This window comes from Rhinolophus sinicus, linkage group LG09 (genome assembly GCF_036562045.2).
Source record: "Rhinolophus sinicus isolate RSC01 linkage group LG09, ASM3656204v1, whole genome shotgun sequence".
Classification (NCBI taxonomy): Eukaryota; Metazoa; Chordata; class Mammalia; order Chiroptera; family Rhinolophidae; genus Rhinolophus; species Rhinolophus sinicus.
Genome location: NC_133758.1, coordinates 22,301,974 through 22,318,888, shown reverse-complemented (window position 1 = coordinate 22,318,888; position 16,915 = coordinate 22,301,974). Strand labels below are relative to the sequence as shown.

Below are 16,915 nucleotides of genomic sequence, written 5' to 3'. Positions count from 1 at the left end.
ATGCTAATGAAAGAAGCCAGTCACAAAGGACCACATATTGCATGCTTCCATTTACATGAAATGTGCAGAATAGTCAAATCTATAAAGACAGAAAGTAGGTTAGCGGTTGCTTAGGGCGAGCCGGGAGGGCAGGACAGAGTGTGATGACTAAAGGGTATGTGGTCTCTTTCTGAGATGATAAAAATGTTCTAAAATTGATGATGGTGATGGTTGTACATATCTGCGAATGTACTAAAAAATCATTGACTTGTACACTCTAAATAGATAATTGTATGATATATGAATTATATCTCAATAAAGCTATTACTAAAAACTACATAAAGATTACAAAAGTGATAGTGACAAATGACGGAAGTAATCTATATCCGTCTTGCTCGACTTAAATTACTGCTTTTAATTTTGCTTTTGACTGATTTAAAAGTGCCTTGTTTCTTAATCAACGTTGTTTCTTCCAAGTATAAAATATAAGAATTATGAAAGCCAAACAAAATTAGGAAATAAAAACGGTTAATAAATGGTAGGCTTTGTAGTGAATTATTTAAAGGAAAAACCTGTTATTGGAGGAGGCAGAAAGGTCACTTGGAGGAGATTAAAGAACAGCAATCACAGCTTTTTATAAGTACCAGCTAATCCCAAGTAGGCACAGTGAATGGCACAGAGCCTGGGACACAATAAATGTTCTCTTCATCCTGTTGTGCCGATGACTCACTCACTCCCAACATCCTTGTTTTTTTTCCTATTGCTCCATTACTCCGGGATTTAAATGGAAAAAAAGGCAAAACAAACAAACAAATAAACAAAATCAGTGCTCTTACCATTCCAACCTGGTCAATGGTGTCTTGAACTCTATCCAAAAGGACAGAAATTATCTCGGGGTGAACAGCTGTGATGGCCCCTAAAAGCTCTCGACCAACCTTTGAAAAAGTCTCTCTCGTGGACAGGGTGACATAAGATACCTAAAAGTGGGAGACAGTGGCGAGAGAGCACTTTTAATACCAATTACCAGTCAAAATTCATTTCCATAATTTATTTAGGACGTTTTCAAGTAAAGCAGAAAGAATCTCACATTGAGTCTCAGTTCACACCGGGTTCAGAAAGATGTCAGAACTTCAGAGAACAAAGTGTCTACCCTGAGGCTGGAAGGTGGGAGGAGAAGGAACCGAAGGGAAAGGCAACTACTATGTAACAATGACTTCAAGTGCTAGATTCGGAGAGTACATCCCAAGGTAGCAATAAAATAATCCCTTCTGTGTCAAAACTTTCCTAATTTGAGAAAATCACTAAAATGATGAGAATCAGGATGCATTTCATGGAAATACCTGTTTACTCCTACAAAATAAGATCCCCAACTACGAGAGCATCTAAAATATCAGCGTTTACCAGCTCCTCTTGAACAATGTCTTCCAAGCTACAGGCTACAATCCATTGATGCCAATGCCCAGCATTTTTTAATACAATGGAATAGAACAGAAAAATAACAGTAAAGTAAAATAGAATAGAAAATGTGAGTGCGTCCCGTAAGATTAAGTATTGCTTCAATTCACGCATGTGCTTACACATGTACACACACAGTATCAGAAGGTAACACAGAATGTAATTTTTACTATGAATACTGGTCAGAATACTTGAAACAGTATTCAAGAGCATAAATATTACTTTAGCAATGGATCCGGAGAATGCCAAGATCCATCGTAAAAGAAATGCAGTTTTATCTATGTGAAAATATACCTTCTTTCCCCCTCAATTTTTTCACACCATGAAGACAGTCTGAAATTCCAGATCCATCCAGGCTTTAACCTCATGCATGGTTACAAAGTAGAAGTATCAGAACAGCTTCATAGAGTATTTGATCATGGAAAAGAACTCATCCAGTTCTGTCGTGCTCAAACTGGAGTACTGGGTAAAGGATAATAAGCTCTGAGAATCTTCTTCAAACATAATTTTACCTGAGTTTACTTGACTATTTGGGAGGAAACATTTTTTATGAAGACAAATAGATAAATGACAGCCTAAATTGAAAATGGGCATGTTTTTTTTGTAATATACACAAAACTAAAATGAATGTTTTGGCAACCATTTTGGGTTATGTCCCTAGACACCCACGGGTCCAAAATGTACTCTCCTCCACTGCTAAGGGACGGCTCAGCGGAAAAGGATCTCATCCCAGCCTGTCATTTTAGAGATGAGGAGACTGAGGCCCAGAGTGCGAAGGCATCTTTTCTGATGTGAGATGGGCAATTAATAGCAGATTTAAAACAAACCCAGGCCTTCTAACTCTAGATTCAGTATTCTTTCCTGATGGAAAGAATATTCCATCCTGATGGAAAGAATACTGTTTCATTTAAACATTTCACATGACTGGCAGGGTCGGAGGGGGAAGGCGGAGACAAGAACAGACAGTATAAAAACTGAGTGTCAGGCTGTGCCAGACTGTCTATTTCTTACCAAAACTCAGGTATCAAATGTGAAGAGATAGGAGGGGGAAATGGAATGGGTATGATTCGTATTTTCAATACTCCTTATAGCGAAATCATGTTCCTCTCATTCTCTCTCTCCTCCCGTGCGTGGAGTCACGTTTTTTTTAAAAAAAGCAGTCCCCAAAGAATCGATAGGTGGACAATCCAAAAAAAAATGTTTAGCTGACTTCTAAAACTTCATATTCTAACCTCATATATCTCCAGAACAATAATTTTTATGAAGGCTTCATCCACATCGGTTCTCCTGGCCTGAGCCATCTGAGCAAATGTCGTCAGAAGGCAAATCTCTTCCGAGCTATTCATGGAGGAAAGGCACTTCGCAAAGTTCACAAAATGTTCGGGATCTGTAAGAAAATTAAAATGGGGAAAGAATAAATATACATCACTTTACTCTTCCAGAGAAAAAGACGATATAAAATTAAAAGACATTTAGACAGTGTTCCTGGGTCTTTCCCGTGTATGCAGGAGATACGCATTATTAAACTTTAACTTCTTTCCTGCTAAAAGAAAAAAGAAAAAAAAAAAGACTCTTTCTGTGTTCCAGAATGGATTTCTACAAGCATCAGGAAGAAGGCTGGGGCAGATAAAACTGCAGCTCTAAATATAATGTAGCCTCAGAGGCGACATTTAACATCTCCAAGCCACAGTTTCCTCATCTGTCTCAAAAGGATATTTAAGATTAAATGACATGTCATTGGTGAAGTGCTTTGTCAACTGCAAAGCACTACTACTGTCACTGGGGAGACATCTTCCAAGGCACACTTGAAGCTACTTGGCAATTGTCAGGCACATGAGTGACAACCTATTGACGAAAACTGGTAAGACTGGCAAACTATCAGCACAAACACGGCATTTCGAACAAGAGACAGTTGACTATAAAATTTAGGGCAAAAATTTAATTATAACCATGAATGAAATACTGATGAATGGGACACACAGGATATATGTTTTGCCAGTTTCTCAGAGGATACCATATGACATTTTGTTACTAGGGGACAGTACTGACAAACAGCTTTGCAACACGTGCCAGAAAACTAAATACTGCAAAGGCAAGTTGTATGGAGGGAGAAAAAGAAAGTCTGTTTAGAAAATATATTTTCTCATGGAACTTTTCACAGCAAGAAGGCAACAAGCCAACAATTCTTTTCCTGTGTGTATGAACTTGAGAAATCAAAGGCAGTGAAGCAAATTTCCTGTATTGTCAGAATAACTCTATGGGGCACTGACCAAGCCAACTTTCATTTCCCATCCCCAGACTGTGTTTATAATAGGAATGACTATCCAAAGGATAACAAAAATTGGAATTATCATTCTAATAAGTCAAAAACCACAAATGTGTTTTATCGAATTTCAAAACGATTCCACGAGTATCCAGAGTAAAACCATCCTCTCTTAGTCCTTCTAAAAGTAAAGAGAAGAAAGCACTGACGACAACAGACATGCAGGTAAGCAAAGATGGACGCTGCCTGGTTCGGCACGGCTGTACCTTGAAGATGCTTCTTGCACTCAGCGGGCGGGAGGGCAGTGCAGAGCTTCCCCAGATCCCCGCTCTCCGCCTGGTGCATGAGGTAGAAGAGCTTCCAGAGCATCTGGACCGACAGCGTCCCAAAGGGCATTTCCGACATAAACAGCCAAATGCCAAGTCTGCGTGATTTAAAAAAGCAGGAATCATTTTACGTCCGTCAACTTCACCACATTAAGAAAGCAGACAAACTTCAGCTCTAACAGGAAAGAAAAACAATTCTTAAATCCCACTACAGCAATTTTTCTAACACGCTTCAGGCATAAACACCTTGAGGATGGATAACGACAAGAGGAATGCGCATACAGCCCTGGGTCTGTGCCAGGTACTGTTCTAATCACCACGCCATGTATATGGCATCTCATCCCAGCCTCACGAAAACCAAGGCCAGTACGATTATCGATATTACCCCCAGTTCATATGTGAGGCTAAGGCACAGAGGGTGGTAGTAAGAGGCAGAGCTGGTTTTTGAACCAAAGAGCCTTTTATGACATGGGTGGCAGAGAGGCTGCATGGCTGTGGGTGTAAGGGCCTGCGCCCGCATACAGCTGCACAAATAGGAGGTGGGAGGGGACTTGAACGCCCTCCAGGGACTCCTCAGTCATCACCGAGTGAAATTCAAGCTCCTCAGCCCTGCGTTCAAAGGCCTCCATAATCTAGCTCAGACCCGTGTGACCAACCAGAGCCCTCTGTGCATTCAGAACGAGGCCAGTCCTGGACAAGCCTGGACAGAACCGCCGACCTCCAAGCCCCGTCACTCCACTTGTGAAGCCCTCCTCCGACTGCCTCCTCAGCACTATTATAGAATCCCACCCACGCCCGACTCGGGCATTATCATTCTTATATCAGTGGTTCTCACACAGCAATAGGCCGCAGAAAAATCACCTGCAGACTTCGTAGGAAATGCAGGTTCTTACACTCTGAAAGCCTGCCTACCAAGATCCTGGTTTTGTAGGTCACAGCTGGGGCCCAAGGATGTGCACTTTTTACAGTCACCCAAGGCAACTCAGGCCCAAGTGGTCCTCAAACCACACAATGAGAAACACCTCAGGGTACTGTGATTTATGTACACATGCTAACCACAACAATTTGAGAGCAGAAACCAGGTTCTGTTCACCTTTGTATAGTGCAGTATGTAACCCAGAGTCCCATATATTAATTATCCGGTATTTAAACCAGTATCTCGAAAACCGTCAACACTCAAATGCGGGTTAAATTTTTATGCTATGTGAATTTATCTCAAAAAAACCTAAATAAAACAGGGAGGCATGCAAAAATTGTTGCTATATTTCAGGCAAAACTACAAATTGGCCAATTACAAATAAATAAAGCTTATTAAGAGAAAAAGACAAAGAAGTAGTGCTTGCCTAACCCATGTCTATGAGCCATCAGGCCACTTACGGTCCGAACCACCAGCTAAACTCCTAAGCAAAAGTTGAAGAAACTTCTCTAAGTTTAGGTGAGCCAGGCTTCTATCTTAATAAATAATTATTGTAACATCTCACATGTGGCCTGACACTCTGGTATAACGGATCCCAAAACAATCAGGGAAAATTGTAGAGGTCTTAAAAGTAATGTCGCAAGCAAGTGTTTCTGTTGGGCTATGAAATTCCCTATATGGCAGACACGCAGTAAGAATGGCTTAGGTTTCTGCTATCTCTCATTTGGTTTTGGTTTGTTTTCTTTTAGGTTGGGAGGATAGTTACTGTCAGAAATTTCCATTGGAGTGCCAAATAAATTTAAATTTCATGGCCTGAAATACATAACTTCTCATATAATTTCTTCCCTAAAATAAATTTCCTAAAATAAATTATATTCAAGAACAATAGTTCTCAATATTTTAAAGTTTAAAACAGTTATTATCTTTGTTAATTACAAATATGTTGTTACAGGATGGTTCACAGCTCAGAATACAAAAGACAGTAAGTAACCAAGGTGAGAGCTTTGCCTCCGCTAAAAAGCACAAAAACCAGTGACAGGAGCTGGGAGCTGGGAGACTCTTCCCCAGGAGCAGGCCAGCTTCAGGGGGTGGGTGCTCCTGCACTGACCCCCGGGCAGGATCCTGAACAGGGTTTAGTGCACCTCGTAAGACTTCCAAATTTATGGACAGTATAGAATGTGTAACAAATGTCATCTAAAGATAAATTCCTAAGCCCAAGTTCTATTTGTCTTAGATCCATGCCTTTGGAGTACTTAACACGTTGTATACGGCAGGGTTTAAATCCCTCGTGAAGATTCTCGTGATCCATACGCAACGTGTTAAAAGTGGTTAAGACCTAGTCAAGGAGTCCTCATCTCGCATTAAGGAAGCAGTTATTCTGCTCTGTCTGAAACCACAAAAGAATCACCATTTACATGTGAAAAGTCCTTTATGGTTTAAAAAGTATTTCCACATATTACCACATTTGATCCTTGTAACACATTCAGAGGTCAATGAATAGCTAGTATCACGCTCATCATTTCCACTTTATAAATGAAGAAAGTGGGGCCACAAATATTAGGTGACTTGCCCAAGGTAACAGTACATGGCAGACCAAGACCCCAAGCCACTGCACGACATACAATCGATAAGGGGCTAAGGCTAAGAGGCAAAGGCGTACAGAAAGCTCAGACGGGAAAGGTGAGGGACAGCTGTCAGTTCATGAGTGGAGCTGAGTGGGGTAGGAGGCGGGCCCTCATCTCCTAGCAGAGGGTACATGCTTCGGCAGAACCCGCTCCTACACTTGAACAGAAGCTCGGAGTGCAGGGCGCGCTGCTGGGCCCGCCTCTGCCGCAGATGTAACCTAGGCGTAGGAAGCAGCAAAGCGCATGACCAGAATACAGCATTTGTGTAGCCAAGACGGGGGACCAAGACCCATGACCGTCCTGGCCCTGGAAACCCTCGCAGTAGCACAACTTGAACAATCCAGTCAGCAAATCATTTGTACCGTGCACTGAGCACCTATTCTGCCTCACTGGAGGCACCAGAGATGGGTATGAAACAGAATTCATCCTCTGCTCAAGGCTACCCCCAAAAGTTCAGGGGTGACAAAACTGAGATATCAGAATCCAGCTGTTTAAAGATTAAAAGAAACCTGAAAGAATCATTTCAGTCAACACTACAGTTAAGGAAACTAAAAGCCCATGAATTTGCCAAAGATAAGGAATAGATGAAATACACGAAGACATTATACAAGAGCTCTTCTTCAGTCAATACTGTCACGTCAATCTTTCTCACTAGCCAGAGAGCCATTTCTCAACAATTATCATCATACCGCTTACCTTTTGGCTTTCAGCACATGTAGGACAGCTCTCAAAAACAGCTCATCAAACTCAACCTGTAGTTTCTCCACGGAGTAGGGCTCCAGGGCCAAGGCCAAGCCTCGGTTGTGGCTCACATACTGTGCCCAGTGGTCACTCACATAACCAAGGGTCATCCTGAGCGTGAGGAAACACAACACAGCACTCTTCATTAACGAGCTCAGTATCGGCAGCTCTGTATTGTATTTGAAGCACGAATTTATTCAACACATAGTTATTAAACACCTACTATCTTCTAGGTTCTGAAGGAAACTCATTGGAGCGGAGGGAACCCTACCTACCCTCATGGAGCTTACTTACATTTAGTGGAGGGCAAACAGACAATAAAGAAAATAAAGTAAAATATATAATCTGTCATGTGGCTGTATGTGACATTGAGAAAAGTAAGTAGAAGAGGGGAATAACGTTTTTCTGGAGGGGGATGGGTTGGGAGCAGGGAAAGTCCTCGCTGAAGAGGTACATGTGCGTAAAGACGGGAAGAAGTCACAGGGGTATCTAAGTGAAGATCATCCTGGTGGAAGAAACACCAGTGTGAAAGCTCCAAGGTGTGTTCGGCATGTTGGAAAAGCAGCAAGGCAGCTCGTGTGCTAAAGCCAAATGCGTGAGAGGGAGACTGGCTGGAGAGGAAATGAGAAAAGTACCAGGAAACCAGACCATAAAGGGCCCTGGAGGCCACTAATGGACTTTGGCCTTTACTCTGCATGCGACTGGGGGCGGAGCGACATGAGCTGACTCACCACTCACAGTGAACACTGGCTGTTGTGAGAATAAGCTGGGAGAGGAGTAAAGGGCGAACAAGGGCAAAAGCAGGAAGATAAGTAAGGAGGCTACCGTGATACTCAGAGAAAAATAACTGAGAACGAACTAGGGTGGTCGCAGTGAAGATGGTGAGAAGCTGGGTTCTGGAAACAGCATGTTTCACTGATTCAAAAGGACACACATCTTTCACACTTTAATCTCTGCAACTGGAACAGATGTTAAAATTGATGGCATGCTGTAATGTGGCAGCATTTCTTCTTTCTTAGTGGCACATAACATACATCTTCAGATTGGTAGTACCTGAGTTTTGATAAAAGATGGTGTTTTGAAGGTAAAGAGGGGAGGTCGGTGGCTCAGTTGGTTAGAGCATGAGCTCTGGGCAACAGGGCTGCCAGTTCGATTCCCACATGGGCCAGAGAGCTGTGCCCCCTGCAACTAGAATGTAGACAACGAGCTGCCACTGAGCTCCCGGGCGGCTGGATGGCTCAGTTGGTTGGAGTGCGTGCTCTAAACCACAAGGTTGCCTGTTCGACTCCTGCAAGGGAGGGTGGGCTGCGCCCCCTGCAACTAAGACTGAACGACGGCGACTGGACTTGGAGCTGAGCTGCGCCCTCCACAACTAGACTGAAGGACAACGACTTGGAGCTGATGGGTCCTGGGAAAAACACACTGTTCCCCAATAAAGTCCTGTTCTCCTTCCCCAATTAGATATTTTTAAAAAAAGAAGAAGGTAGAGAGATGATAGAATTAGCTATTAGATGGGATGTGGGGTTTTAAAAAAGAAAAGTCAGGGATGACAGCAGATGTTTTGGACTGAGCAACCAGAAGAATAAAAGTTGCCACTTAGTGAAATTGGGAAGACTGTGTAAGGAGCAGGTTGGGAGGTGAAAAGAGTGAGTTCGCTTTGGGAATATTAAATTTCGATGTTCACGAGTCATCCAAGTGGAGGTGCTAAGTTGGCAGCTAGATATACAAGCTTATGAGACAGGTATGGGCTGGAAATATAAATCTGAGAATTGCAACAGTGCTCATATGATATTTAAAGACATGAGAATAGACGACATCCCAAGAAGCAATTTTGGATAAAGAGAGGAGATCTAGGGACTGAGCCCTGAAGCCTTCTAACATTAAGAAGTTTGGGAGGTGAGCATGAAATGACCAAGGAAGCAGAAAAATGAACCACCAGTCAAATGGAGGAGAAACCAGGAGACTGTGGTCTCCTGGAAACCAAGCAAAGAAAATGTTTTAAGGAGAAAGTAATCAATCACGAGAAAGGCTGCTGTGTGAACTATGTGAGAAACACAAAACAGGATGCAGACTTAGAATTGGCCATGGGATTAGCAGCACAAAGTTCATTAGTAACCTTCATTCTTCAGAGATGTTTGGGTAATGTTGGGGGGAAAGCCTGATTGTGGAGAGTTCTAGCGAGAATGGAGGGAAAACACTGGAAGCAACAGCTGACCTGAGGAGAGGGACCTTGTGGAAAACTGTCCTACAACTGGAAGCTATGAGAAGAATCTGTGATAAAGAAAAGTAAGCAGATGGAAAACAAAGAAAGAATAATCATAATATACCACAATAACTAGCTGCAAATATTTACATAGAAATAACAAGGTAAAGAGTGAATATTGATCTTAAAACAATAATAACAATGTCTTTCCTACAGAGTTATTATAAGAATAAAATGAGAAGGCATAGTGCTGGCACATATAAGCACTTAATCCACACAAACACCATGCGTGCCAGCCCAAGGAGCGATTTTACCTTACTTACCTAGCAGAATCAGAAAATGAATATCGGGACTTCTGATAATAAATAGAGGCTTTTAGCTCTTAAAAAATTACTCTCCAAGTCACCAACCCTCCATCTCATTTCCATTACGCTCTACTGAAGGCCTTCTCTAGACCTTGAAAGTGACCCCCCGCCTTTCAGGGCATACTATAATCATTTACCTGGCGTTGTAAAGCTGATGGATACAAATCTAAAGTAAATTAATTAAAATCAACTTTATTTTAGAAAAAAAAATGGGGAGAACTTTTATATTTTTTTGGAGGGAAGAGAGGTTGGAAGAAATAATAATGTATTTATATACTGTAGGGAATAACCTAGCAAGATAAAAAATAAAAAAAAACTTGATGAAGCAAAGAGGATATAAAATTAATTTGATGAAAAGCAGTCTCAAAAATTTATATTTAATAATAAAAGCATAAAGCCATTTTTCACTCAAATAAATGATAACGCTTTCCCAATTTCAATACAGTAGTCGTTGATGAAATCTTTGCAACTTTCCTTAAAAGGCATCTAACAGAAACTGGAAAAAGAATGAGAGAAAAAAACAGGGAAATAATGACACAAAATAGCTATTGCTGATTTCCCATAGCTATGTGACAATCCCTAGGAACAAGCTAGGAGGTAGAAGAAAAGAGAGAGTGAAGGAAGTGGGGAGAGGCTGCATTTTCCTTGACCAAGTTCAGTTTGTCTGGCTAAGTTCAACCCAGCAGCTGCTCTGAGGATCTTGATTCCAGGACCAATTATCTAGCAAACCAGTTAAATTTGAGATAATTAAATATTCTGACTGGAAGCATTTACAGAATTCCCATCAGGTAACTGACGAAAAAAAAAATTCTTACTTTTATGATAAAGAAGACCAGAAGTATACACCTCAATGCCCATCATCCCAATTATGCAGTAACTGTGTCTGACCAGGGTGAAAGCAAATAGAAACGATGCACCAACAGCAGTATTACCTGATCATATAACCAATTCGCTTCACAAACTGCCTATAGCGTGCTCTATTAAAGGTTTCTAACCCCACAGCCAGAAGTTCCACTAATGAGTTAGCAAAGGCAAAAATTTTCATCATCTCTTGAGGTCTTGTTGTTTCAGGTAAATAATCACCTGGAAGTTAAAATCAGAGAAAAGGAAAAAATTATAATTACTAAGGAAAAACAACAAAGGATACAGTAGAGATCCCTCAATGAAGAAACAAAGCCAAGATGGAGAAGAATTAACAATCCCCTCTGGCTCCTATGTCAATGTGAATTGGGAAACCTGAGACAAAGTACAAAATTAAAAGTTCATTCAAGCTGGGCCATGTGCTAGCTAGTCACCCTTTTTGCACCGAAGCACTAAGTAGGAAATCACAAGCACAAGAGAAAGGAAGGAAGCCTCATCAAAGTGTGATGCAGTTAGCTCTGGAGGTTATGGCCAGGCAAAGGGGAACCTGAACCAGGAGCCCACACAAGGTGTAAGACTTGATGCTGAGTTCCTGTATTTGAGCTTGCCACTAACGCGTTTTACATATGACAAAAGATACTAAGTCTACCTTTTGCCTTAAACCCAAGAAGATGTTGAAAGAGTTCATGAAATGGGAACTGTGATAAAAGGATAACCAAGTCATCTTCATTAAGGAGAATCCAACTGGTCTCAGGGTCTTCATCCTAAAGAGAAAGATGCGAAAGCACGTCAGCTGATTTGATCACATCACAAATTGGACTAGTTACAGGAGCCAAATTATCACAGGTCTCACTCATACATATGTGGTGTTCTCGTGAGTCTTCCAGGACTTGAACATTTAAGACCCAGGACAGAGGTTTACAATACCAGTTCCAGAGACGGGCTGCAAATCCCCTGAAACTGCGATTACAGTTTTACGTGTACCTAGGTCATGTCCGTTCTTCAATGGCTAAAACCGGTCTTACTAAATTTCCATCCCAAAGATGTTTTAAAAAATTCCTCTAGAGTGGGGATCTTATTATAAAGCTCAATGCTTTGACAACATCAGTGAAAGCATCATTACTAGAGTCCAAGTTATTTTAGCTACAAGTCTCTGGCTCTCAAACCCAGGTCTACTGCTGTACTCAACAGATTTATCTAGAAGCAATTAGCATTTGCTTCGGATGACTGACGTTCTGTCACCAATCAGTGCTGTTAAAAGCAGAATAAAAACAACAGTCGTCATACACGGGGATTAGACAGGGGGACCTTTGGGGGGTTTCGTTTGCTACACAGCACTAAAGTCTCCTCAAAAACCAAGGTGACATCACAGCCTAAGATATCCTACATTCAAAAGAAAATGCAGTCATTATTACTAATGAAATTGTATAGATCAATACCCTGATACTCAGAAAAGTTAAGACCGAGGTCTCCCAGGTGAGTGTCAGAGGAGTTTCAAACCCTGGAGCTTCCATTATTAACCATGACATTCTGGACCAGCACTGCCCAAAAAAATCTCTGAAATGACAGAAATGCTCTATGTCCAAAATGCTAGCTGCTGGCCACATGTGACCATTGAGTTCTTGAAATGTGTGTGACCAAGGAATTGAAATTTTAATTTTATTTCATTTTAATTTAAGTAGCCACAGGGAGCGAGTGGCTCCCATATTGGACAGTGGAACCCTGGAGACTCTTACTTACTTGTTCCTTTGTTAATGTCTGTCTCCCACTCAAGGAGGGAACTTCTCTGTGCCTCAGATTCCTTATCTTATAGCTTATAGAGAGGGAAATACCACATAGGGCTGTTGTGAGGATGTAAGGAGTGTGTGTGTGTGTGTGTGTGTGTGTGTGTGTGTGTGTGTGTGAGGGCTTTGAACATAGCCTGGCACACAGTGAATTCTCAACGCTTGTTAATTATCACCCTCATCATCACCGCCATCACTGCCACTGCTACTATCGTTATGAGGCTCCAGAAGACTAAGGACTTTGTTGTTCACTGGTGAATCCCCATTCCCTAGAACATCCTTGGCACATAGGAGGTGCTCAATAAATATTTGTTGAATGGAAAAAAAAAAAAAGAAAATGCAGTAAAAAGATCCAGAGAGCCTGAAGAATTTGTCACCTCAATTTCAACAAGAGACTAAAGTAATTCATTCATAATTTCCTAAGTCATTCATTTTACCCTCTTATGTGGCCTAAATGGCTAACAAACAAGAGCCTCAGAAACTCTTAGAGCAGTAGTTCTGAAATCCGGCTGTACATTACAATCACCAGGCAGGATTTTAAACATTTGGATGTCTGGGTGTGGGCTAGGATTTTAAGTGGCCAAAGGTGGTTCTAATAGACAGCCAGTGTCAAGAAACCACTGATGTGGGTAACCCAGAGTACCTTCCTCCCCATAGCCTCTTCTGGGTCAACAGCAATCCTGATATTCTCATCTACTCCCCAAGTTCCTGAGTTCACTCAACATTCAGTGAGTCCTAACAAGGAGCCAGGCACCACTGCAGGTCCTTCATCATTATCTGTCTCTGGGATTAAATGCAGGAAGCCTGCTAGAAAAAAAGACTCTCTCTCAGGAGAGACCATGCTTAGAATTTTTAAAAAAGCAACAACAAACTGCTCCACCATAATCTTTATAAGACAAATTTGCACCAGCTCCCAAGAAGCTCTCTTCAGGACGGCTTCTCAGAATCTAAGCAAGCTGTCTGCGGCCACATTGTGGACCACATGTCACCACTTCCTGGAAGCCCCAGGAAGAAGGAAACGATCGTGCAGGCGTTCCCCAGTCCTCATGAACACTTGGGTAATTACACAGATGTGAGCCCCACAGCTGCCGTGGCTGTCTTTCCACCCTTTCTGCAGACTTTCAACTCCTTTTAAAGAGAAGTTTGAGTAAATCCAGCCCCTGGCCATGCTGGACAAGCACATCTAATGAGGATTTGGACCATAAAAGCACGAGGGCCCATAACTAGCTGGAGGGAAAATTCCTTACAAATACACTAACATGCGCACAGTTCAAAGGACGGATGTTATCTTGAGAAATTGGATTTTGATCATTAAATTCTCAGTAAAAACGAGAACCATGTTCTACCTTTCAAATGAGAAGATCTGGATAAGTTTGTAAGCGTTAAGGCAGAACCTTGGTAAGCTCCAGCTCTTTATTATACAGACTCGGGTAATCTGTAGGTGAGATCTCAAGCCCAGAAAATTAGGATGACATAAAAGACAATCCTAATATAAAAGTTACATAATATGTAAATATTTCCAGGTTCCAAATTCTTCTACCTGAACAAGGAGATATTCTGGAAAAGAGTGAAAGCATAGCACACGGCTTAGAACACAGGTTCTAGAGTCTCCAGCATTTAATGACTATGTGATTTGGAACAAATTCCTTCACCCCTATACCTCAGCTTCCTCATCTGTAAAATGGGATCACAACAGTATCCCATTGCCTCATTGGATTGTTGAGAGAATTAAATGAGATGATACGTGGAGTGCTTGGAACAATACTTGGCACATAATAAAAAGAGCTCAAAAATGATTAATCAAAATAACACAGGCATGACGAGTTACCTCTTCTCCTCCCTCATCAACTAGTGTCCACGACCCAGACGCAGGCCCCGGGGAGGATGGCTTCCATTCACTGGGCTTCATGTGGCACAGGAACTCCGCTCGATTTCTAAAGGACAAGCGAAATCACTCCAATCACAAACACAGAAAGTCCACACATGTGCGTTCTGGATCATCTACTCACCCTGAAGAAGAGTCAGACATCGACCCAATCTTCAAATGGTTTAAATTAGCAAACAAGAAATAAGAACTGACTAAAACTCAAGGAGACCAAAATGTCACTAATTTTAGTACAGAGACCACGACCATTCTGAATTAGTAATGGTGAGTAATTGCAGAACAGTAGCTACGCTAGCACCGCTCCTGCACACAGGGGGACCTCAGTACATATGAACTGCTGCAGTACATTAACTCTAACCAGGCTTACAGAATGTTGCCAGGTAGGTGCTTTACTGCATAAAAAAGGATAGTCCGCAGGTAATACAGAAGCTTGTTTAGGGCAAAAAAGTACATATAAACGCAAAAAAAAAAATTTTAAGTCATGTCGTATCTATCTACCCTGTATCCAGGCGGTGAGAGAGGAATCCGGAATTCCTGCCAGACAGTCTTTCACAAAGGGCTGGCTGAACCTGATGAGTAGGTGTAACGAGAAGCTTCTTCTCTTAGATCACAACTCAGTTCTCAGTCCTCTGTTCCTTCCTCTTTAGTCTGACCCTGAAAATTCATCGATTCCTCCCTTTAACCAGGAACTTTCTTCCAGGACTTCTGGCTCTGCAGCTCTTGTGCTGCCTTTTCAACGGAAGGAGCTCCAATTCTTAAGCTCTAAATGTGTCCAACTGTATGCCTCGATGACTGCAAATTTTCCTCCTTACAAAACAGCTCCCTTCTGTCTTTTCTGTCTCCTAGGGCTGCCTATACCTTCTGGGTTACTCAGACTCAGAAGTCTATAAAGTTATGTCCGAACCACTCCTTTCCCACATTTGCTTTATTTAGTCAACTGCTTAATCCTTTCCTGGGAAGATGACCTTTACGGTCCCCTCTTTGTCTTTCTCATTACCATGACCCCAACTCGGCGTGGAGGCAGACAGGCTTCCTGGGACGGAAAGCCAGTGGTGGTAACTGTTCAGGTCACCCAGACAGAGACTCTGCCTCCTCCCCATTAAGGATGTGCCCTCCTGATGATGGGCTGGGTCCCAGTCAGGAGAGCCAGATGTCTGTAATCATAATTAAGCAGAAGCACACACTGTGCCTCTAGTTAAGCCAAAACTTCCTTAAAAACAACTTTTAACCTTATTCAAAAACCCTCAGTTGCTCAAAGGCCAGAGCATATAAAATCTAGATCCCTGTGTCTTAACGCCAAGGCCTTCTATAACCCAACTCCACTAGTTATTCAACTTTACTACCATCTCCCACACACCCTTCACTCCAGCCAAGCTGACCACCTACCTGTCCCCTGGACAGCGGTCCTTACCAATACTTTGGGCCACTGCTCACTGTTCTCCCCACCTACAGTACCTCTACGCCTTCTTATTGCAATCCGTTCCATCCTTCTACTTGGAAACCTCTCTGATGACTCCCCTCTACTTTCTTTATTCTCCTCACTGCATCAATCATACCGTGTTTCCCTGAAAATAAGATGATGCTGGACCATCAGCTCTAATGCATCTTTTGGAGCAAAAATTAATGTAAGACCCGGTCCTATTTTACTTTAATATAAGACCGGGTCTTATCTAACATAATATAAGACTGGGTCCTATATTAATTTTTGCTCCAAAAGACACATTAGAGCCGATGGTCCGGCTAGGTCTCATTTTCAGGGAAACACGGTAGTTTCACAATTTAGTATTTAAATCTCAGTGGCTTTTTGTTTTGTTTTGTTTTTCATATGCCACTAAATCTGTTCCTCTCAGGAACTCAGGAACAGGTAATTTTTTTTTGTCTCCCCACAGCACCTTTCACAATGACATATGTGACAGGAGAGGCAAAACCACTAAAAGTGGGAGCCAAAAAGGTTAATATATAAGCAGTTAATAGGGTCACTTTGGGACAAAGGATATGAAACCCAAAGAAAATCTGCAATATTCTGTAATGCTCACACTTCCCTTAGCAGCACTTTGGATCTGGGGAACTTAGGAAGCCAATAATTGTTCTATAGAGAGAAGCATTTCAATTTCTATTTCAAAAAGCTCTTCCACACTTACTTGACAGGAGACATTAGCAGGGCAAGAGACTGCATAAAATGAAAGACCCCTGATGGGTTATTCAACACTTTGATCTGAAATCAGAAAAGGAAAATGCATACTGTAGAAAGCCAACAACCCAGTATCCATAATCTTAGTTCACCAGCATTCTGACAAAGGGAGCTATTAAGAAAACAAAGATGGAACCGAACCAGCACCTAATCCACAAGAGAACACAGCTCCTGGGTTACCTGGCAGTACTGATTCAGCTGTACTCTAAGGGCAGAGGTAGCTGAGCAGTTTACATCAACTACCTGTAACAATATGAGACACGGGGCAATAGCACTATTTTAGTCCAAAAATAGTTAGAAAAAAAAAAAAAAGGTAATGTG

At 41.8% G+C, this 16,915-nt stretch overlaps 1 protein-coding gene across 2 annotated transcripts in view; it reads right to left on the bottom strand.

Annotated features, from left to right (window-relative positions):
- EPG5 (ectopic P-granules 5 autophagy tethering factor) overlaps window positions 1-16,915 on the bottom strand; it is a 97,003-nt gene that overhangs the window by 63,927 nt on the left and 16,161 nt on the right. For both annotated transcript variants that reach the window (XM_019739694.2, XM_019739695.2), the window contains exons 6-13: window positions 16,545-16,618; window positions 14,347-14,452; window positions 11,384-11,498; window positions 10,806-10,956; window positions 7,261-7,416; window positions 3,964-4,121; window positions 2,667-2,821; window positions 816-956 (exon numbers count right to left, since the gene is read on the bottom strand). In XM_019739694.2, the coding sequence (XP_019595253.2) occupies window positions 816-956; window positions 2,667-2,821; window positions 3,964-4,121; window positions 7,261-7,416; window positions 10,806-10,956; window positions 11,384-11,498; window positions 14,347-14,452; window positions 16,545-16,618 (1,056 nt within the window). The remainder of the gene's footprint in view (window positions 1-815; window positions 957-2,666; window positions 2,822-3,963; window positions 4,122-7,260; window positions 7,417-10,805; window positions 10,957-11,383; window positions 11,499-14,346; window positions 14,453-16,544; window positions 16,619-16,915) is intronic.